The sequence below is a fragment of the Xenopus tropicalis genome, chromosome 10 (assembly GCF_000004195.4).
Source record: "Xenopus tropicalis strain Nigerian chromosome 10, UCB_Xtro_10.0, whole genome shotgun sequence".
Classification (NCBI taxonomy): domain Eukaryota; kingdom Metazoa; phylum Chordata; class Amphibia; order Anura; family Pipidae; genus Xenopus; species Xenopus tropicalis.
This window is the reverse complement of record NC_030686.2, coordinates 17,383,768-17,408,724: the sequence shown is the minus strand read 5'-3', so window position 1 is coordinate 17,408,724 and position 24,957 is coordinate 17,383,768. Positions and strand designations below refer to the sequence as shown.

The 24,957-nt window shown below is 41.7% G+C and overlaps 1 protein-coding gene across 2 annotated transcripts in view; it reads left to right on the top strand.

The window, feature by feature from the left end:
* The window catches only part of plcd3 (phospholipase C delta 3), a 48,386-nt gene that overhangs the window by 10,549 nt on the left and 12,880 nt on the right, over positions 1–24,957 (top strand). Inside the window, exons 1-2 of one of the 2 annotated variants that reach the window (XM_002935518.5) lie at positions 5,079–5,298; positions 24,753–24,911. In XM_002935518.5, the coding sequence (XP_002935564.3) occupies positions 5,169–5,298; positions 24,753–24,911 (289 nt within the window). In that variant the 5' untranslated portion in view covers positions 5,079–5,168. Of the gene's footprint in view, positions 1–5,078; positions 5,299–24,752; positions 24,912–24,957 lie in introns of those variants that run through there. The other variant, XM_031894636.1, reaches the window with a different exon arrangement.

Here is a 24,957-nt window from a genome sequence, read left to right as displayed (position 1 = left end):
TTATTAGGGGCTCATCAGTTTAGTGTAGGGTTTTCTGATCAGCTTAGGTAGAGTCACCATGTGGTTCTACAAACAAATAAATTAGGTTGAGGAGACTGCCTCATACAGACAAAAGCAAACAAAAGGAATTCTGGGAGTGAATTCCAAACTCTTAAAAAAATCCCATTTACATGGGTCTGTAGTTGGGAATCTGATCAGCTATTGTCCTGGCTTCAGCTTCAAACCCAGTGGGTGAGCTGTAGCCTATAGGATAAACCCATGTAAATGATATTTTTTTAAGAGTTTGGAATTCACTCCCAGAATTCCTTTTGTTTGCTTTTGTCTGTATGAGGCAGTCTCCTCAACCTAATTTATTTGTTTGTAGAACCATCAATTTTACATTCACTTATCCTTTAATACAACCAAGAAAATTATCCAGAATGAAGCAGAATGTTAGTCCAGATCCAACCTTTGTAACCCCCCCCCACAAACTGATCTAGATTAAGGTAAAAAAAAAAAAAACCATCAGCTGGCAGTCTGTTAATTCCTTCTGACCTCTATATTGCAGTTGGTAAGCAACCCTTATCAGTCACTAGGATATTTATTAATAATAATACTAAAATACTATTTCTGCTTTAAAGATGTATCTTTATCCTCATCTGTCACCACCTCCATCTGTTTTAAATTATATAGCTTGATGTCCTACAGCTGGTTATACACTAAAGTCTTCTGAAAGACATGTTAACTACCTGTAGTCTGAATTAACCCGCATTAACCTCTGTGATAAAAATGCAATGGTTTGATTTCTTTCACAATATTCAGTCTGCTGTGCCTCAGGCAGTAGGATTCCATACATGGGCAGATTTCAGCTGCTGATTTGGGTCCTTCAGACTGATTTGGCAGCTTATCTGGCCGTGTATGGGAAACTCCTACATCTCAGTCGGCATGTTTGATTGCATCAGTGATGTGGTCCTTGCTCCGATGACATGTATTTCCGCCATTTTAATTTTTTAATGTTTTAATGTTTGGCCCTTAGCTATCCCGAAATGCCTCTCCACCAGCAATAAAGTGAGAGGCAGTAGAACAGTGGAAAGGCATTTCAATGCAATACAGCATAATATATGTCCAGTGCCAGAACTAGGGGTAGGCAGAAGAGGCAGCTGCCTAGGGCGCAACGATTTGGGGGCGCCAGGCAGGAGCCTCTCCTGCCTACCCTTAGTCCTCCTCCTTTGTCATTGCCCTTGCAGCTTGTCATTAACAGTGGGGGCAATGACCCATCGCATTGCGCACCCCCCCCCAAACTGCGCAGGCCAAAGCACAAGGTGGGGGAGGCTAGGTGGCCGACCAGGTTGCCTAGGGCGCCCGGTTGGCTTGGCCCGCCCCTGTATATGTCAATCTCTAAAGAGCCTTTTCAGTGTGCAATAAATATGTCCATTGTTACTGGACCATGGATATATTTATTGCACCTTCTTAAAAGCTGCTCAGATAGGCACTGAAATGTACATTGTAGATTCTGTTTCAGGTTGGAGGTGCAAACATCATTGATATACTGCCCTCAGCTTCTGGATAGTATATAATTATAATTTCATTATTAAACATTGAAATGTGTTATGGAAATATATATATAAATATAATGTAAAATATATAAATACAGAGTGATGATTTTATGAGTTTATATGGTAACCAGGTTTAGTAACAGCTGGATAGTTTAATGGTTTAATTGGATCTATATATAAGGAGCTTGTTTGGCCTGCAGATTGCAGACACAGGCATATATCCTTCCCTGCTCCATCTCAGTTGCTGACTGTGCAGTTCTCCATGCAGTCTGGTTACACAGGAGTGTTAAATACTACATTGCATCTGTATATTCCGTAGTTTCTCGGGCATAGACAGTTTATTTGTGAGACTGGATAAAATTCTAGTATTATTTATGAAAGCACATACTGGCATGGCCTTATGGGCAATGTTGGGCTGAGGGCACAGAAAACACATGCAAAGACTGGTCTATTAACATGGATGTGGAGATTTTTGAGCTATAAGTGGATCTTTCGCTTTCCACAGTTCAGTGATAATAACTGAATAATATTAATAATCATAAGCACCACTGTTCCCAGCACTCTCTGCCTACTGTGCACCTTTCTGACCTGTAGGGCACGCTAACTGCTGCTGCTCTAATTTTTCTGGCTTGTGCTCTCTCTGCAATATATATATATATGTTATAGTACAACCTTCTATACAGAACTGTGGAATATGTTGGTACTTTTTAAATGCATGTTAATAATGATAATAAAGGGCTCATTTATCAAGTGCAGCACTGGGTGCAAAGTGCAAAAAAATGGCACAATCCACTATCCCCTCTGGCATTTACCAGAAACCACATATTGCCAGTCTGGGCCTGCTCCTTACCCCTATATGTCATTCAAAGGTGCAAAGTAGCAGTGCAGGACACATGCGACAACACAGCTGCCTTGTACCCGCAGGCACAAGCAGTGTTCGACTGGCCCACCAGGCTACCAGAAACAATTTTTGTGGGCCCAGGTGTCAGTGGGCCCTCCTGCTCACCCAACTGTTTGCCTTGTATGCCTATACCATGGCCATAACTCAATTCTATATGAGAAGAAACAGAAGAAATGGAGCAAAGGATAGATAATAGTATGTATAAAGAAGTAATTAAGAGACTAAAGAAAGTGAGTGAACAGAGAAGGGGAGAGTGGGCCTAAAGTCTAAGGTTTTCTGGTGGGCCCTTGGCACCCCAGTCTGACACTGGGCACAAGGGTTTTTGGATGAGAACTAATGGGCGCATTATGCACCCCTTACTGCTCTTGCACTTGTGTCTGGGGTCTCTTATGTGATGCTAATGGCATCAAACTACACCTTGAATAGTTGGGGTTCAGTGCGTGTTTATTTCCCCTGTGATTTACAAATATAAGGGCAAAGACAGGCGGGGCGATTACTTACCGAGGCTTTTCAAACCTGCAATCGTGGCGGCTAAAAATCCAGCTGACCAATCAGTGCAATGATACCTCCATTCAAATATATACAAGCTGCCATGTGCGGAAGGAACCATGCAGCACAAGGCACTGCAACTTTTTAGCGTGGCGATTAGTCACCACAAATGGATTTTAAAAATCGTGCAGATTAATTGCCTCGCCTGTCTTCGCCCTAAGGCAACTCTCAAAAACAAACTGCCAAAATGTATATAAATTCAAATATTCCCATACAGTATTTCTAAGCAAAGCATTCCATTTCAAGAACAACCCTATTAGGCATCATATATTTCCATACTTTATTACTACAAAGAGCTTTTACTAATGTATGCAATGTACCCCAATTTCTCACAATATCTTGCTACTAAACCATTTGCATTCTTAGCAGCTTATCAGTGTACTTTGGTTTAGTACAAGCTGATCGCAAGAACCAGATACAATCCTGTTTGGCAGCTTTCATGCCTATGAATAAGCTTTTTTTCTGTTGCAGGAGGTATCTATATATACATATTTATTTATATATGTAAGGGGCGGAGGCCGAAAGCTTGTTTGGATTCAGTGTGTGGAGTGGGTTGATCACGGAAGGGAGCACTGGAGTGGGTTTGACATTGCTAACATTCTCGTACCCCTCCACACACAAATATAGTGCTGCTGTATACACTGTGCTGTACGTTTTTTACATGAATGGTACAAATTCAGTGACAAATACTGTTATGAATAAAAATAAATATACACAGTGTGTGGCACATATATAAAGAAGAGGAAGGAGGTCCATACCCAGTAGAACCTACAGTCTAAGTGATTTCAACTTCCTAAGCAAATACAGGAAGGCTTCAATGTACAGGAATAATTGTTAAGTATTGTGATATGAGATATCATTGAGGATTTCCATGATATTAAGGGCTCTGGCACATGGGGCGATTAGTCGCCCGCGACAAAACTCCCTGTTCGCGGGCGACTAATATCCCCAGATTGCCATCCCACCGGCGATTTACATTTTCGCCGGTGGGATGGCAATCCGGGGACTAATCTCCCTGTGTGCCAGAGCCCTAATGCATAAGGAAGCAGGCATAAGCATGTTCTTATGTATGTCATGTAACTTTGAAGTGACTATTGCATAAAGGGGGTACATTATATCTTGAGTCCAATTCCACCTAGGGCAGTTTCTGCAGTGTATGTTCACTGTAATGGGTCTCCTCTAGGTACCTGGCACGCCTCCCTCTCCCTCCCAGGGCACAGAATCTATGACCCAAACCCTCCTTCCTTACTGAACTGAACAAGAACCTGCCGCTAATATCATGCTGGTGGAGGGGTCTGCCATTGATGTCACCAACAGGGAGGGTTCACTGGAAGGTAAAATGACATGAGCAGAAGCAGTGGCATAACTAGATGTTACTGGGCCCCACAGCAAATTTAATTTAGGGCCCCTAAACACTAGGAAGTTGAGCTTTTATGGGTCCTTCTGCAACTGCAAGGTCTGCTACCTCTTTAATTACACCCCTGGGCTCAAGGTGGCTGGTCTGGCAATGTGAAAAAACACCTCCCAAACCCGCACCAGCAACCCCAACTTGCAGATTTCAGATACACCTGACATCCACACCTCCCACACTTTAAAAACATACAGGCAGGTTAATTGGCTCCTGACAATATTGGCCCTAGTAAGTCTGAATGTGATTAGATTGTAAGCTCCACTGGGGCAGGGACCAGTGTATAATGTCTGTATGGTGCTGGTGATATGTAGGTTTTATATAAATAAAGGAGGATAATTTCATAATATACAAGTTTCAGTGCGTCATGTGACACAAGTGACATCACTAAGCACGTGTTTATGAGGATACAGTATAGTTTAATATATATTCCTGACTTTTGTGTAAAACAAATGTATATATACATATAGCTTGTTCATTTGTTGATGGAACTAAACCAATAATAATAATGTGCCCTTTATTAAAACGCACTGAAACCACCCAATCTACAACCAGCAGGATTTTCTAGTTTCTACAACTTTAAAATAGTGAGTGCAGTGGTGAAATGCGATTCCAGGTCAAGCAACTGCTGCCAAAGAGTGGAAAAAAAATCAGTGCTCAAGGAGGAGCGAGGGAGGGAGGGAGGCAGGACTGGGGCTGTACTCACACAAAGACACCAGAGTTACCAGCAAGAGCCAGGAGAGTGAGAGCAAAGGAAAGGAACTGGGAGCAAGAGATGCCTGGCGTATTTGGCACCGTGTGTGGGGGCAGAAAGAAGAAGAAGAAGTACAAGCCAGAATCTGAAGTGTTGGAACAAGAAGTACAGCCCGTCAGTAGTCAGGGACTCAAAACCTTCAAGAAAATGGGTAGGTCTGCAAGTGGGTTAGAGGCTGCCAGATTTGGGAGTGGGCATCGTTTTTCAGTGGGTGTGGGTGGGTGTCACTGGTGTGGAGGGGGGCTTAGGTTCTGTTAGAAAACACACAAAACAGTTACGGGAGCTGATAATGAATACAGTACAGCAGTGATGTGATTGGCTGGTTAAAGGGGTATAACAACATAAACATAGCAATGTAGAGAGGTTTCCCAAAGACCAAATGCCACACGACATAAGCCTACAATACAGCATAGTCACTTAGATTGAAAGCTCTGTAGGGCATGGAACGCCTTGCCTTTTAACACTTAGGGCCTAATCTTGAATGCAACTATATTTTTTATTGTTATTTATATACATTTTATTATTGCCTTGATACATTAATGTATTGCTTTAATGCTTAAATTATACATAAATAATCAGGAGAGCATTATAATGCCATTTGCTCTGCAGGGTGTACGGACACTATATAAACAATTAATCTAAATTTGTTAGGTGAAAAAATTGCATTAACATTGTTCTCCCATAATAAACCTCATTATTGTGTCTATTTAGTTGCAGGGATCAAATCCCAAGTAACTGCCCTAAATACAAATGAGTGGAGGTGGCTAGTATTAATGTTGTCTGTAAACAAGCAGGAGAACCAGCCATGTGCGGAACCATAGATTAGCTCTTTATAGTGACACAGCAAATCAGCTGGAACTGTACATTGCAGGGGTGTACACTGCTGTGCTGAGTGATGGAGGAGCCACTGGACACATGGAAATAATGAACAGCATAATAAGCTGCACATTAGTCCTCTGCCCAGGGTTTCTATTAACACTTGAAATCAAAAACAGTCATGTTAATCAATAAAAGTCAATTGTTTCTCTCAGAAGCATTTCATTTGTTTGCAAATCAGAGGGAATCCTGAATAGCAAAGCTCCTTAGGCTAATGTCATAGGGTGCTGATTCTTTTCTGCAGAAAAATTTGGCCGAGAATCAGCCCCTACGATGGCATCAGCCTTCTTCCTTGCTTGCACTTGGAAACATTACTTCAGCATGGGTGCAGATTTCGGTATGGAAACACGTGGATTATGCATTTCTGCCCCAAAATCTGTGTGTACGACTTAAACCCTTTTTCATGCAGTACCCTGTAGTTTAAAGTTTACTTGCTGAATTCAAAGAGTGCTTATTGGCTAATATGGATACTCCTGTTGCTATATAGCAGGGTAGATGTTATGGCCATTGCTTAATAGCTCTGGTTATGAGCAAAGGGGAACTAACCCACACATTGCTCCATAAAGAGAAAGGCCAATATCTGGGACTCCAGCTGCTGTGCACGCAAAGTAGTCAGACCTCTGTGAGATACTGTTACATGCTTTAGTGTTGGAGGATTATTATATAAATCAGTATAAACTGTAGAAGACATTATTGCATTGTATACATTACTGCTGTATATCACCATGTTGCTTAAACTGTGGCTCCTCAGCTGACACTGAGCCATAACTGTCAGCATGCACCACATGTCAGTGGCTAATAGCCATTGTTTGGCTATGCCACATGTCAGCCGTAACTGTGAGTCACATGGAGGTAATGCACAGATGTCACATGGACCGGTGCAATAATAACAGTGTTGTTAAAGATGCAGTGACAGATGGGCATGTAAATGGTACCATTATATAATAATGGTGGCCTATTGCATACAATATAAAAATGATATGTTTATTAATAATTTTTGGTATTCACATTACCCCAACCAGAAGAAATCCAAATTTAGTTAATAACATTCTTCACAGGGTCATTTTTTGTTTCTTATGAAGTCACTTATTTGTGGGCAAATTAGATTGTAAGTACTTTGGGACATGGATTTACTGAAGCAAACATCACACAGTAAATATGCAGGAGAGCAGATAAAGATGAATGAGCTGGCTCATGAGATGCTAATTGCCATTGATCATTGATTGTGTTAGATAAAAGTAGGGTTAAACCAATCCGCCCTGTTTATTTATGTATATAGATATATATTTCCACAGTTCGGATTGGTACATGCCTGCGCTTGAGGATATTGCCTATCCCAAAACATTGCACTTTATAATATCTCTGCAGAAATAAATAGGGTAATGCACTCTTGAGTTTGGCGGAGTGCCCTATTTAATCAGGGCCCATCCTATTGGCCACCACTGTAAATTGTATTGACTGCATTGTTTTATAAAACATTGCACCTTTATTCATGCATTCATAATAATCCTTTTGTCTTCTTGAACCTATCCTACTGGTTTTAAGATGGCCACATACAGGGCAACCAGTTTGATCATAGTTTCTGACCATTGACCGCTGTTTGGGGCTTTTGCATTCTGACCAATCAAAATTTGGTGCAGTAACGGAACACACATATAGGACATAAACTTTGTTTAGTAAATGCACTAGGCTCAATTGATCAAAGGGTATTTTTGAGGTTAGTGTACCCTTGAAGCAGAATGTTATAGGTAGACCTATTGAAAGCAGCTTTTCAACTGGTCGTCGCCATGTATTTTGTATGTTTTTTTTCTTTTACCATATAGTCTTCCTATCCTGCATTTTTTCAACAAAAACAGATCAGCTGTGAGTTTTTTTTGTTGTTGTTATTCAGATTCTAAAGTTCTGCCTTGTTAAGGTTGGCCATTTACGTGCCAATTTCAGCTGCCAATATTGGTCCTTTAGACTGATTCAGCAGCTTATCTGCCAGTGTGTGGCCACCAACGATGGGCCTCCCCAACCGGCATCTGGCCTGAAATCAGGCACATATCGATAAGGGCAGGTTTGACTTTTACATCGGATCAGGGGCCGCATTGGCTCATTGATGTGGTCCCCGAAACAACGGCGACTGTGTCTACCGTTTCAATTCGATTGTTTGGCCCTAGGACCAAACGATTGAATTAGCCTAATATCGCCCATAGATAGGCATATCGGGAGAAGATCCGCTCACTTGGTGACCTCACCAAATGAGCGGATCTTACAGTGTATGGCCACCTTTAGGGTAACGAATTCCTAGCAACCAGATAGCTGAATTTTCCAAACTTTAGAGCTGGAAAACAAACCAAGATGAATTGCAAATGGCCTTTTAATACTGGTGCACACATCGTACTAAAAGTACATTTTGAGGTGAACTACCCCTTTAAACCTTACAGTCTACGTGGAGCAAGCATTCCAGACCCGCTGTCTGTGGTTTTTACTGGTCCCGGGCTTGCATCCAGCGAAACCACAATCAGGGAGATCATGCCAGCCAATGGTTTGGTTTCATCCGATGCCTTATCTATGCTCAAGCAGCCCTATGGTTAAGAAAAAAGTGGAAGTTTGTTGTAGGTTCACATCCTCTTGGCTGGTCGATTATTATTATTATTACCCATTATTTATATAGCGCAAAGATTAACAGAATGAGGTCCCTATCATGCATGAAGGTCAGATTTATTAGGAGCTGATGAACCTGCCTGTATGTATTTGGAGTGTGGGAGGTAACTAGTTAGCCAGGGGAAACCCACACAGACAGGGGGAGAACATACGAACGCCTTGCAGATGGACTCAAACCCAAATATAGGAATGCTAGCCACTGTCTGAGCCTTTAAGGGGCTTGTTCACCTTTGTGTATAATGTAGAGAGTAATATTCTCAGACAATTTGCAATTGGTCTTCATTTTTTATGAATAGGAGCGGACTTGCATGGAAAAATAAGTTATGAAAAATAACAATAACAATGAAACTGTAGCCTCAGAGGAGAAGAGATTTTTTTTATTTTTTTTTGTGCTGGAGTCAAGACCCCCCCCATTTGAAAGCTGTAAACAGTAAGAAGAAGAAGGCAATTGATTTGAAAAGTATAAAAAATAAATAGTGAAAAGTTGCTTAGAATTGCCCATTTTACAACATACTAAAAGTTAATTTAAAGTGATACTGACACTAGAAATTAAACCATTTTTTACATCTATCATAACATTGGTTTTTTTTTCATGCTATCTATAATTCTGCTTTAAAAGTATTTACCCGGTGCTTTTACATTACCTAGCCGATCCCCCGTGTTTCCCTATGAGGGGGCTGCCATATTTGTGCACCAGGAATCCATTAGCATTAGAAGCTGTAACTGACAGGTTGAGGAACTTCAAGCAACAATTTCTTACAAAAGCAGCCCTATCTGATAAACGATCAGCATAACCTATATGTAACTTTTAATGCACATTAATAATAGCTATGTGACTATGTATCCTCTAAAGTCTAGTCTAATTTCCCTGCATTACTAACCAATGTCACCCCTTCTTTATACCTCAGGCTTTTTTTTTTTTTTTCTTTTTGAAGAATCAGCTTTTTTGCAATATGGCATCTCACACTTGTGCCATAGGGAGTAAAAGAACTGGCCTAATATAAATTAAGCTCACATACAGACTGTTTGTTTGGAAGATAATGTTGCAGAACTCCTGATCTCAACATCCCTCAGCCAGCTCTAATGATGCCGGTGATGTGGGATTTGTAGTTCTACAGCACCTGTAATGGCTATAGGAGCTTATTTCTCTTTTGGATCACAGTAATATATAAACAATGTTAATTAATGAGAATAGCAGTTATGCAATACGTCATGGGTAAAGAGGGAAGTGGATTGAGATAATCTGGGCAATAAAAAGGATGGTTTAGTGTTTAACATGTGTATTTTGGATGCTAAAGCTTTTTTAATGTAATAATTTGTAAGGGAGCCCAGAGAAATATTTTTAGATTTTGTTGCTTAGGCCACCATGCAAGAAAGTGCCCCTTAGCTTTTTTCTCTTAATGTCCCTAATTTCCATGGACAGTCCGGCATGTCCCTGGAGAGTATTGTCCTTAGAACTGTCCCTGATATTTTAAAACTAACCAGAGATGTATTTCAGTGATCTTTTAAATTATCTTTTCTATAGCAACAACATATTCCACAGCTCCTTGCATAGATTACACATCAGTCCCTGACCCTCAATGGAGTGAAATTGTCAGATAAAGCCCTTAAATTTGATTATAAAATAGTTGGCAGACAACAATCATACAACAGTGACGTCCCAGATATGCATTGTTCTCCCAGTTATATCATCAGATACACAATACATGCGCAGATTTTATTGATATCCAACCAAACTTTTCCAACCTGTCCAACTGACTAAGCGACCAATCGCCATGGTACGAAAATTATCGGGACAATAATTTGGAGCCCACACACGTGTGAAAATTGTACGAAATGTATTGATGAGTGTATGGCCAGCTTTAAAGAGGTGCTCAAGCTGTAGGGGTATATGCTCTTGATAGACCTAACTCCACTTAGTTATGCCCAGACATCCCAGATCCACCAAACCCCCAACCTTTAAGATTTTCTCTTCCTACCCATTTTGGGACCTACAAATATTGGCACTACTCTTTTCATGCCCAGTGATGATTAGAATCCTTTTAGTATGCCCATCACCTATATTAACATAATTTTGATATGGAGCAGTAATGGAGGAAACTGTGTTTTTATGGCAGCCCAAGTGCTGCTCTGCAGACGCATACAAAAGAACCCTCTGGCAAAGCAAACAATATGGCGGTCCCCACTTATCTGTACAAATGCAAACAAGCCAAGTAGAAATGTCCTTTTCTCACAATGATCTCTGTCCTTGTACTGTTTCTTTAGGGCAATTCAATAGAAGATAAGTGCTTATATGGAGGGGGCATTGTTCTGTCTACCTATAACCCACTAATTACCTAACTAATGAACGTGAACTCTTAGGGCCGTGGCAGACGGGGAGATTAGTCACCCGCGGCAAATCTCCCTTGTCGTGGGCGACTAATCTCCCTGATATGCCATCCCACCGGCTTGAATGTAAATCGCCGGTTGGATGGCATATGCGGCGCCGCGATTTCCCGAAATAGTGGAGGTTTCCTCTCAAGGCGACTTCTGCGATTTCCCGAAATCCCTGCACCGCATATGCCATCCAACCGACGATTTACATTCAAGCCAGTGGGATGGCATATCGGGGAGATTAGTCAACCGCGATAAGGGAGATTTGTCGCGGGTGACTAATCTCCCCGTCTGCCACAGCCCTTAAGGACCTGGGCACCAAAGAGCTATGTTGTAATTGTAACAGTAATTGTAACGATAAAATAAGGTTTTACAAAGTATTTGCAAACTTTTTATTAAGCCTTATTCAGTCTAATCCCCTGTATTTATCTGAAGTCTCTCTAATAAGCTCTTCTTCCCTGGTCCCCAGTCTATTGCAGGTCCATCTCCTGCTGTAAGTAATTTGCCCCTAAACCTAACATACCAGGACCATTAATAGGCGTAGAATAAAATGTATAGAATCACCCTCAATCCTCAGATATTGTCTAAAGCAGGGGAGCAGGGAATACAACAGGAGGAGCAGGACAGAGTGAGAGTTGCGGCCAATATTCTGCCAGATTATTTTGGACCTGGTTTGGTATCTTTGATTATTTATGATTGCAAGAACAAAACGCTGAAATAGGTGCAAAAATGAATGTGCACTGACACCACTCACAAAGTTGCAACCATATATGCCCCTAAGTACTTGCTGCAGCACCTGTGAACCCCTTTGGCCTGTTCTGATAAATGAGCGTAAGTGTGCTTATTAAATGAACCAGCTTGGGCATGGTTATATTCCAGGTTTTCCTTATTGTGTTAGGAGTCACAATTGACATGTGGCAAATCAGGAAAATGATGAAAATGAGTAAAAATGCGAATCTTTACTCAAGTGCCAAAGGCAACGTTTCGGGCTTCAATCCAGCCCTTTATCAAGCCTCAGGAGTCCCTGATTCACTGACTGTGCAGGTTGCCTGCGGGTACCCCGCCTGGGTACCTGGGTAGAGTGCAGGCTCTAGTTCCCACACCACAGGACATTTTCCTTCGATCACCACTTGGGGCACCTGTGTGGGACTTTCAGAATGGTTTTGATAATATCAAAGAGAAAAACATTCATCTGAAGTCTAAACAAGTACTACAAAGCCACATTATTCAAGTTAATATCAGTCATGTGGCAGTTACAATTAAGAATAAGAACCTGTTTATTTATACTTCCAACTGAGCTCTTTATTTAGCGGCCTGAGTCTTTGTAATTTGCTACCACAACATAGTGCCAGTCTGTCGCAAGTTTCAGGGCAGGGCTGCCATGTGTGTTTTGTGTTTTCTGGTAATAGCTGTCCTTTAATCAACTTAATCACCTAATAATGTAATCTTTTTTTCTAATGCAAAACAGGAGATCCTGTGAGGTCTGTGGATCATTATGTAGCACAAGTATGGGACCTGTTATCTGGGGTTTTTCCAGATAAGGGGTCTTTCCATAACTTGGATCTTCATACCTTAAATTCAGCCAAATACAGCTACATAAACAGCAAGTAAGCTCTGCCAGCAATCTGTAACCCAGATATTATCCTTTTACCATGGAACATAGTTTGTTATTCTGTGCACTAGCTGTCATCTTGGTTTTCCTAGTTGCCTGCAGAGCCTTTCATCTTAATAAAGTCCAGGATTTAAAGGTGTGCCTTTACAAGAAATTTGAATCAGTTTTAATGGTGCATTTACGATACCGGGCTTCCTGGCAGCAATTTGAAGGGAGGTGACAGCAGCAGGGAAAAAAAGAGGTGTTGTTGAGGACTACAACACCCTGACCAGTCAGAATGCTTGCAATAGAAACTGCATCCAGGTGCATTATAACTGCAGAAATGTAAACCTGAGGCTTTAGTTGCCCTTTAAATATGGGTTTGGGACTCATTTGACATTACCACTTGCTAAACTTATCCTATGCAATCAGGTCCTGAAAATAGAACCAAGTTTCACAAAATGTCCTTTTTTCATGGAATACTTTATAGGCCAAAGCTCAGCCAGTGGGTTACAACTATAAACCAGTTTGTCCTTACTGGAACTCAGTTTAGGGCACAACTTTGAAATCAACATAAGCAGGGATCGGTTCTGTATTCAGAGTGAGGAGACCATCTGCTTATTTGTATGCAGAATGGCAGGATTCCTTGGAGGAAAATCAAGTTTTGCTCCTATAATTTGCATTTTAAAGGCATCCTTCCTACAGAAACTTGTTTTGTGCAATAAAAGAAAATGTGATTCTTAGCAACTTCCCATACGCATTCATTTAACATTTTAAATGGATTTTAAGTCATTTGTAAATGTAATTGCCATTGTAAGCAGTAATTGTTTATGCATTTCTGGTTCCGACCCTTGAAACAATGTAACAAGTCAGTTCTCCTTAAGGCAAAAAGCCACCTCTGGTAACTTTAACAGGGAAATTTACATCTTTTAAAATGAAAAATTCAGCTCTACTAGTGCAAAGAGCGTAATAGTGTTCTTTACTCCTCTGGACCTCGCTGCAATACTAAAATCGTTAGCATGAAGCCACAGGGATACAATCAGGGTCGGACTGGGGGCTGCAGGGCCCACCGGGGCTCCCACCCCAGGGGCCCTGCAGGTGCCCCAGCCAGCCGTGTCCCCTACCCCCCCAAGGGCCCCCCTAACCCCCCTGCAGGGCCCCCACCCAACGTCCTCCCCGAGCGCGTATAAATTGAACGTGTCAGGGGAGGAACAGTCAGTAGGGGGAGCGCCGGCAAAGGTCAGACTGGGCCGCCGGGGCCCACCGGGATTTTTCCCGGCAGCCCAGTCCGACCCTGGATACAATAGGGTTGATTTACTAAAGGTTGATATTTCGAGCGCTATTTATAGCATACGTTAAAAATGTTATCGCTTCTTATTTTTTGCGACTTAACGCACGATTCACTATAGGATACTTGGGTTAATTAAGACACGATGTTGTTTGCGTTATTTAAGTCGTGATGAGCGTTTTTCTTGCGTTATTTCCCGCGCGTGTGCTAATTCCCGCTGCACGTGATATATTTCGCTGCTTGCTAAATTAGCGCACGATTTAATGCATGTAACCATTACGTTCATAAAACTACTTTTCTGCAAATGCCCATTTCCCTGAAAACTAGGGCCAACACATACTTGAAAAAATCCCACTGTAAAGTCCATGTTGTGTTGCCAAAAGCTCACGAACCACAATTTTCTATAAGTACTGCCTGCCCCAAGTTTGTGTTAATTTTCGCACAGACTAATGCTCTGTGGAGTCACTATTGGGTCTGTGGGGGGGGGGAGGCTGTTTGGAATTTGGAATTTGGTATTTGGAATATCTGGGCCTAAAGTACTGGCATGGTCCCTGTCCAGTAGGGAATACTGAGTGGTATGCACATATAAATTGTATGTAATAAATCCCCTATGTATTTGCATTACCTCAGCAGTGCTGTCTTTATAGTAGTGGAAGTATGAGACTAGTTTACAAATCTGTGTATATACATGCTATACATGCACACATAGAGCTAAATAGATATGATATGCAGAGGTTATGTCTAATATCCAACAAAAATGTGTTTTATTTAAACTGAAGTAAGACAAGGGCTGCAGGGCTCTTCCTTCTAGGGATCACCCCAATGCAGCTAATTGTTACGCCCATTTTTCTTCACACCTGCCTAGGTCTCCCTTGCAGCCTACCTTCTTACCTAACCTTCCCTCAAAGGATCTGCTCCCTTTCCTTCAGTGGCCTGACAAAATGCAGTGAATTGTGGGATAGATATGAATACATGATATCAGAGCGTGAGGAAAACATTGAGAAAGGGACATCCCTATGTAATAACATTTCCGTTTAATATGAAGCACCGTTTCTGGTACCTGAGTTTATATCTTCCCAGTAAATGCATGCACCATTGTTAACAGGCAGTTAAGGAATATTATTTTACTATTTACTATATACTGTTTCTGGTTTAATAAATCCAAGCTAAGGGACAAATTGACTTATACTGACAGACTGGCCATATCTTATTAATGTGGCTCCATCATTCATTCTTACAGGCATGAAAGGGTTATGCAGGGCTGGTTTAGCTACTGATTCACGGCATATAAATAGTGATGTGGGTATTTTTAGAATATTATCACACCTCGGGTCAGTTATAGAATGGAAAAGATGGTGTATAAGCTGAACCAGTGCTTTAAAGGAACATTACCTAATTATTGATGTAGAACGCTAAGGAGCTGTATGCCATTTTCCCCTTATGTTTATAGTACTTGGATAATGTTACCTGTGCAAGCAGTCCTTCTCAGCTCACAGGCCATAGCCTGGATGTATGGGGGTGTGGTTAGGGCAGACCAGGGGCACGGTTGGGGGCAAATCGGGCAGGGCCAGATACACCTAAATCATATTATAAATGGGTTGGCCTTTCTACTACTGAAAACTGCTGTAGTGTTTACTCTGCTGAGGCAAAATAAAATATCTGCTGTGTGATGGAAAGATTTTTCCCAGAATGATAATGTAAAATGGCTGATCATTGTATGAGGCAGGGTCCTCTTAGCACCCAGATTTCACCCTTTCTGTGCTTGGCAGGGTACCGCAGGATATTTGAAATGTGCCAGCTGTGGTACTGATGAGCTTCTAACCCTCTGTATGTCAGAAGGGACATTTTCTGAAATGGCAAAGAATCCTCTGTAGAATGTGGGACGGTACGGTGCAACCACAGTGGTACTGTACAATCTAAAGGTGCAGACAAAGTAGTTACAAATATATATAGAGGGCTTTGCTTATAACCTTGCAAGGAAAATATAGTACCCCCTGTATGCTGCCTACAAACACACAGAGCAGATAAAAATTTCTAAAAAAAAAAAAAACTGAAAATCACCCGAAGATATATGGTTATGGCATGCAAGCTGTTTCCTTTGTATAAGTAATGGGAACATTGATGACAGTTGTGGGGTTGGCTCCAAGAGCCTAACCAGAGCCTAACCACAAGAATCACACTGCTTAGAGTTCCATGTGATCTGAACACCTGGTTCCATAGCCTGTGGTTTAAATGCTTTTTAATTGGATGGGGAAGTTGTCCATTGACTGTTTACCGCATACAGCAATAATAATTCCTCTCCTACTCATAAAGCTTGCATTGCGTTCATATTAACAAACAAAACTAAAATCCTTGAGAGTGTTTAATTGGGCCAACCCTTCCCTCATGCATCTCCGGCCCTACCCCGAGTTTTTTTCTCATTAGTCAGCCTGTGTTTAATTATAAACTGTGAGGAGAAAGAGCCAAAGCCACCTGTCCTGTAAATTCTGCCCTGAACTGTTGAATGCGGTACAACCCTTTCTATCTCCAACAAACACATTGAAGGTGAGTGTAGCTGTGTGTTGTGCAAGCAGCAGGGGTGAAAGGGTTTGTGGGATAAAGGGCTGAATGAACTTAACAATAACATTGTATTGTGATCTGTCACCCATTTTGTCTCTGCAGCTTCTCCCAGAGAAAGGCTGCAGAGAAAATACACTGAGAAACATCTCTGAACGTGCACTTCAACTTCCACAGTTAAATCACAAACTTTTCCTTCAAAACATTTTCTTAGTAAAGTCCAAGTCTAAGTTGTTGGACTTTCAGTTTTCCAACAACCCCTTAGATATGGTTGCTACCTTTGATAGACATGGTCTGGATAGGGGGCAGCGCAGGTGAATTAGGGATTGGAGCAATGATATTTAGGAGTGGGCTGGTGACATCAGGGGGTCGGGCCAGGGATGTCGGGATGGGGTTATGATGTGACGGTAGTCAATTAGGACCTGTCCAGTTTTTAGGCTAAAATCCAGCCAGTTTTGACCGCTTGTCCAGAGTCGGGCTTTGGCACTCAGGGCCCACCAAATACCCAACTCAAGGGCCCACCACCCAGCCTCGGGGCTGATTGTCAGCCTGCGTTTATCTGCAGGCCGAGAATTAAGGTGCATGGCATTATCTTAAAAGTGTCAGCTAGAACTCAGATAAGTCGGGGATATATGACTGAAGTGGTGACTTTATGTTTGGATAGGTATTTACATTTTAGAACCACTAAAGCCTGTGCTCTGTTATTGGGTTAAACAGTAGCATAGTAGCTCTTGTGTGTGTTCTTCAGGGTGTCATGGGGCAGCACTTTGCCATGTGTGCTTTTTTTGGACAATGGTAATGTCTGACGGAATACATGGCTTTGTTCCACTGGCAGTTCCATTTATCTCACACCATCTGATTGTGTAGTAGAAAAAGCTCCTTTGACACTGGGTGGAACACAGCGTTGGACTGGGGTGTGTGGGGCCCACTGGGGATGCCACCCCAGGGGCATGTGCCTTATATACCATTATCTTTGCCACGCTCAGTGAATGGAGGTCAGCAGGACAGCAGCAATGCTTCTAATCTGGTCTGGGGCAGCATGGCCCACCTGGTGTTTTCCTGGTGTCCCACCAGCCCAGGCAGACCCTGGTAGAACACAAAACATTTTTATGGGGTATAGAAAAGCGGTTTGTACAGTCATTGTGCAAGTTAGTGTTAGATAAATATTTAAGCATGGCAAGCAGAGAGATTTTCCTGCTCAGACAAGTGCCAGGTTTTAGAAATCACAGGAGGTGTTAATAACCAGAAAATTGATACTTTTTTAAATGTCACTAGTGTGGTGCAGACGTAGGAGACATGGCATATTCTAATTATAGCCTCTAAGCAAGTCTATAATGGCATACTATGGGGTACGTATATCAAAGGGTGAAAAAGAGTTGACCACAGTTTACCAGAGGTAAAGTCACCAGTTCTCTATTTACTTTTATAGAATTTTTAATGGACTATTTATTAAAAGACTCCTGTATTTGACCTGTTTAATAAATCTACCCCAATGATTCTCATTCCTTTTAGTACCGCATTGCATTTCTGTTCAGCTTGTGCTATTTCTTCATACCAAGATTTTCTGAAAACTGTCTTCACCTACTGTACCACTATCCACATTATGGAATCTGGCTCTTCTAGTGCACTCAGTTTTGCATATATGATGTGGCCCCCTTTGATCCACCCCAATATAAAAGAGGTGAAGGGTTGTTTGGCATCAGCCCCCCCTCAGCCAGTTATTGGCAGTGTAATTGCTATTGAAAGCAGTCTCTTTATGTTCTTTGTGCTGCCAATTCTGACGATTGAAACAATGTAGCAGAAACTTGTAAAATATTGTGGACACCGGAGTCAGCTGGAACGCAAACTGCCTTCTGTTTCATTGTTTTTAAGAGTTAGAACCAACAGTGCAGAAGGGCCAAACAGGTACTGCTTTTGATTGAAATTATTTGCAAAAACCAGCTGTAAGGATTTCAGGTAGCTGGACCATGGTCTCACTGGGGAAAAGACTTTTGGGTGCACTTTCAGACACTTCAAAGCAGAGGCACAGAGAGTTCAGTTCAATGTAAATGGTCTTTGGTCAGTTTATTTAAGGCTTTTCCAAGGAGAGAAATAAAACAAAATAAGAAATACAAAAAACAACAAATCCTAAGCCTGACCAGCTCTAATAATACTCAGATCTTTTCCCTCTCTAACCCACAAAAGGGCTTTGGGCCCCAATCTCTTACAAAGCCACTTGCGCAAATAAGTTTTCAGACTTACAGGGACGTAGGATCATTTAAAACAGCATCTCCTGCTTTCACCAAGGTTCTCTTAAGGTGGCCATACACGTAGCAATAACAATATTTCCTGCGACCATTGGTTGCAAGAAAGATCGTTCCCACCCTCCACTGACGTTCAGAGCTGAATCACTGAATAATGATAATATCGGTGCGTGTATGGCCAACTTTACACTGAAAATCCTAGCTCCTTTTCTTAGGCTAATGCCACACCATGCTTACGGTGTATATTTACGGCAAGCCGAATATACGTGCCATACACTACCTATGCCTGCACCCAAATGAATTGAATATGCCATGTGCAGGCACATGTAGCCGATATTCGCCTAAAAACGCGAGAGAATGTAAAGTCTCGCGATTTTAGGCAGATTTTGGCTACATGTGTCTGCAACCGAGTGTATTCCATTCATCTGCATGGTGTGGCTTCATCCCTAGGGAGCCAACCCTCTCCCCTGCCAGCTGCAGCCTAATCACCATGCAGCTACTTGTCTGGGAACCCAATTCACCTGGAGCTGCCTACTAGAATGGAGGACTTAGCCACTTTTGTCCATTGACCCCAGTGATTCTGTAAACCAGCTTTTACTCAAGCTGAACACAAGTAAAATAAACACTATTTTTCCCATTGCAAAACGGACACTTGTTGAAGTTACAACATGTATTGTACTTAAACTGCAGCAAACTGTTTCCCTCTCTCTACACAACTTAAATTCATTTGAACTGTTTTTTTTTTACTATTGCACATTGGAAGTTGCTTAGAATTACATGTTTTTTCATTATGCAAAAAATTGGGGGTGGAGATTCCCTTAAGGCTGAAAATAAAACTATGACCATCAACTCCCACGCACAGTACTCTGTACTCTGTACTCTGTAGCACTGATCTTTTTTCCATATATTTTCTGTTTTTTGCTTTATCTGTCCATTAGCATTTTTACAACCCCTCTTTCCTTTAGCCAATACCCCAACTCTGCTGGTTTCCACTACACGCACTGTGGAATTCTCCCCCTTTGTATCCCAGATGTATCATGTGTTTGTGTTACCATTCTGTAAACTGTTTGTGGAGTCCGAGCTGATTTGTGGTCTTGTAGAGAGAGTCAAAATACACAAAGCTGAGTCACTGCACAGGATACAGGAGCTTGTGTAAGCCGGCCATCATGCCTGTTTGTACAACACAAGGACTGTGTCTTTAACTCTTGAATTGGCCACCATTATAGACTTGTACACTAATCCTGTGCCCCCAGCATGCCCAGTGGCAACACTGGCTTCTTTGTATGACATAATTTTATTTTAAGCTCTGGCCCATCATTGTACAGCACTGATCTATACAGTGGATGGGAGATTGCACAGCTTGATTAAAGGTGCAGAATCTCAATCCAAATTTTGAACCTGCTGAGTTACCTACTTGTGCCCCAAACCTGCGCCCAACTCACAGCCCTTTTGACATAGACTTGGGCACTTACACCAATCCAGCAGAATTATGATATTGGAGAAGAGTTGGCTAAACTGTGGTGTTGGTGCTGTGTAATTAGTAATGCAAAACAAAATTCATCCCTAGATCCTATCCTCCAGTAGCCACAATAAGGGTTGCCACCTCACCCCTTTAAATCCAGCCACATATTAAATGTAGGTAGGAGCAGAGGTTGGCAGCACTGGGGTTTGGGCGTCAAGGTAATGATCTGTGTTGGTCGGAGTTAAATATTACATTTCTGGTGGGCCTATGAGTTGACTGGTAAGTGCTAGGGCTGATTTTAGCTGGCCATACACGTGGCGATCTCACGATGTTTCGTACGACCGTCGGTCGCACGAAACATCGTCAGATCCGCCACACACCATTCAGGGCTGAATCGGCAGGTAAGGAGGTAGAAACAATAGGATTTCTACCTCCTTCTGCCGATTCAGCTCTGAAGGGAGAATTTTGGTCAGGCGCCTTCTATGGCGCCCGATCAAAATTTTCTAACTTGGCCGATCGGCGAGCCGACCGATTTCAGCAGCTTCCTGCGATATCGGTCGGCTCGCTGACATGCCATACACGCACCGATTATCGTACGAAACGAGGTTTCGTACGATAATATCGGTGCGTGTATGGCCACCTTTAAGCTGCCATAGATCTGGCAATTTATATTACTTACCAAGGTATATTTTGAATTTTTTAGAAGTTGCAATTTGAAAGCAATGTGTCTTGGTTGCCCTAACCTCCTCTGTATCCTTATCACCTATTAATCAGAGCAGTAGCTGCATTACAGTCATTCTGATGTCCTATGGGAGAGTAAAAAGTGAATCTGAACCTTAGCCACAGCCTATTGTGAAAATGGAGTGTGAGCAGGACAATGTTGGATACAGAATATTTAACATCTTTGCTAATATTTAACAAAATTGCTAGTATTACAGGATCGCTGGCAGTTCTGATGAGTATAAAATGCTGTTTATGGGATAGACTGGCTTCACTTAGGGATATTGGGCAAGGGGATGTCTTGTTTCACTTACGTGTTGCTCTATAAAACAATTTCCTCTACCCTTGGGGGGTCTACATTTTTGACTGGGTAACGCACATTGCTGAGTTGCATCTTATTTAAAGGGACGTTATACTTGGTACAGTCTAATTGACAAGGGGTTCCTCCTGCTTTGTTATGTGTTGTGGCTGAAGGAACAGAGAAGTGCAATCTGTATATTTGTGTGTGTGTGGCCAAATTGTATAACATTCAGAAAGCTGATCAGTCTGAAATTGTGACTGCCTTTATGCAGAATACCGTATGCTGCATCATAAGGCAAATTTTCCAAACAAGTGTCCACTATGGTATAATTGCCAGTCAGTCGCAGTGCACATTTTCATGTTGAATGTGTGTGCAAATGGGGTGATTTTCAATGCATGGTGTCAATAATGTTAATGGTGTCCTTCATTCACTGTTGTGTATATTACAGCATAGAGGGGAACCCTGGAAGTACTTTAGGTTTGCACACAATTAAATGCAATTCATCAGAGTGGGCTGGATGGGCAGAAACCTATTATTCAGAAAGCTCCAAATTATGGGAATGCCATCACACATAGACTCCATTTTAAGCAAATAATATACATTTTTAAAAATGGTTTTCTTTTTCTCTGTAATAATAAAACAGTACATTTTACTTGATCTAATATCTATATCTAAGATATAATTAATCCTCATTGGAGGCAAAACAATTGCATTGAGTTCATTTAATGTTTAAATGGATTTTTAGCAGACTTAAGGTACTGTGACTCAAATTACAGAAAGATCCTTTATCCAGAATGCCCTAGATCCCGAGCATTCTGGAGAACAGGCCTGCTACTTGTATGTGCAAGTTGTAAGGAGCATTTGTAGGAGCAAAAATGCCTGTGAATAGCATTCAAGCATGCACAGTTTTTCATTTATAAAGGAACTTCTGTGTGTAAAGGTAGATAGGATATAACTTGGGGTGACTGGTCCCAGTTGCTGGACCTCAGCCTGTAGAAGCCTCGAACAGCCATCTGGGTGTTGGGAGTCAATAACAGATTTAAAGCCAAAGCATAAGCCGTTGCCTTCTATAAAGCTTATTAAACAGGACTGAAAAGAAATATCCAAAGACAATGCAGCCTTTCTCTAACTCTGCTTTGTTCTTTGCTATGCCAACTGTTTACCCTCAGCAAGCAGCCGTTTAGATTTCTCTTGTTATCTCAGCTGAGTTTGAAAAAAAATAAATATATTTCTAAGGATAAAAGGTTTTTATATTATTTTGGATGTATACACAATTCTTCTCTGTTTATCTAACCCTACTGTAAATAAACCATCCCTCCTTTGATATATTCTTATATGATATTTAGATAGATAGACAGACATAATCTCTTCTTTGTTTCCTTTGATAGATAGAAATATGATACAAAGGTAAATGCTATGTTGATTGGTTGCTATGGGTTACTAGAACTGGTGGAAGCTTTGTGACTCTGCATTGCTCCTTAATACCCCCCATGCATGGTTCTTGTATTGCTGTGACTAAATAAAACCAGATAAGCAAGTGTCGGTTAAGACACAAATCTAATCAAATGAACTTTATTGGCTGGAACAAATACATTTAGCATTGCCAAAGCAGGTAGAGGGTGGGGTTATGGGGTCCGTATATGGGGATAGGGGCAGTCTATTATGTATTGTGCTGCCATTGTTATTGTCAGTGCCTCTTCTCCCAGTAGGATTTTTTTCTCTTCTTCTATAGAGGTGTCCAACCTCAGGACACCACCTCCTTGGCCTTGAAACTCTTTTCCTGGCTTGCATCCAGATGAAGTGACCACCTTTGCCACTTGCGAAGTCTCCGTCACTTCTTTTGCCATCTGTTGCAAGTTGTCCTGTATCCTGTAGCACCCTGCTATGCTCACTTTTTGCCTGTGGGGAACAGTGATGAGACCCCCCAACCTTTTGCCTTCAGCCAATCAGTCACTCACTGGCACAATTTTGTCTCAGTCTCTTAGGGCAATTCTCACTAGCCCTTTAAACGTGTATGTCTCTTTAAAAGCTCCTTAATGCCCGCGTCAAAACACCATTTGTGACCTGCCTGTACATGCAATTTTTGGGGAATTAGCTATGGTAGGCAGGTGTGCAGAGGATCAGGAGCTTAAGAGGCAGGGACACCACATGTGACATCTTGTTTTTCTCTCAAAAACATATTTGGGGCAACCTCCTCCCAATATAAACATAACAGTTCATAAGCATACATGTTCATCAACAGTTATGTTTTGTCCCTTCTTCAGGGTTCTCACCTTCCAGGGTAACTCACACACTGGAAACTTTTTCCCTGGGCTTCTCACCATCCCCAAAGACTTTCACACATCCACGGTGACTCTCACACTCGTGAACACTCGGCTACTCTCTCAGCCTACTTACTCAGCCTTGCTGTCTCTCCCCTCCTGTGATACCAGTTCGCCAGCCTTTGGCACAGTTTGGTTTCTCACTAAGCTATGCTGATAATTATAAGCTCTCATACACTTGGTCACGACTCCCTCTGCTCCTTGCAGTGCCACGCAGCACCCCCAGCTCCTCCAGGAGTTCCTAACACAGGCCGGCAGCCTTCCTGCCCTGTGCCCTGCTCTGAAAGTGGACACCCATCTAAATGACCCCTCACTCGCAGTGATTCCTTCACACTGAGCAGCCCCCAAGTGTGTGAAAACGCACCTTTTTAGGCTAATGCCGCACCATGCGTTTGGCGTATAATTCCGGCAAGCCAAAGTCTATGGGAATGCTGTAGGTATATACTGACCCATAATTACTGTCTTCAGTAATTATAGGTAATTAAAGGTGCTTCACCTTTTAGTTAAATTTTAGTGTGCTAATGAATGTTCTAGTCCTAGAAACATTGCATCTGGTCTTCATTATTTATAGTTTTTTAATTATTCACTTTCTTTTCTACATCTTTACAGCTTTCAAATGGGGGTCACTGACTTTGAAAGCTAAAAAACTATTGCTCCGTGAGGCTACAATTTTATTATTATTGTTACTTTTAATTCTTAATCTTTCTCTTCAGCCCCTCTCCTATTTGTATTCCAGTCTTAGATTTTAAACTCTGCTTGGTTACTAAGGTAAATAGGACATTAGCAACCAGGTAACTGCTGAAATTCCTGCTGGAGAGCTGCTAAACAAAAAAACGAAAAACTGGAATATGAGGGGCCAATTAACCAGACTTGACCTCTGAAGAAGTGGCTAACATAAGTCAATCTAGTTGACCATCTTATATGACAAACTTGAGAAGGAGCTCATAAGGTCTGCTTTAATAACCTGCCTGAGGCAATAGAAATGCGAAGTGTTAAGCCGGAAGGGGCAGTTCACCACACAGTGTAAAGTAAAGAAATTAAAACTTATATTTTAGAAAATGTTTCAAAAAATGCAATTTAAATTATCATAATTTGCCCTAAACTACTGGGAAATTTTAAATTTTTAAAGGCAACATTCCCCTCTAATATGTGTACTGCTGTTAACTGCTGTTACTGTACATGGAATGACATAATTATCCACTGACAATCTTGTCTTTTTTCCTAGGCCTGTCAGGTGACGATGATGTGAACGCCATGCTTTGTGGTTCCAACCTCTGGAAGATTAGGCCTGGATGGCATGCAGCCAGATTATACCGCCTGGAATCTGATGGAATGACCGTCTGGTACGAGAGCCAAGCTAAGAAGGCACGCTCCAAACAGATCTGTGAGTACTTGTAAACATCACCCACATGAGCGTTGCCAAGTGGAAT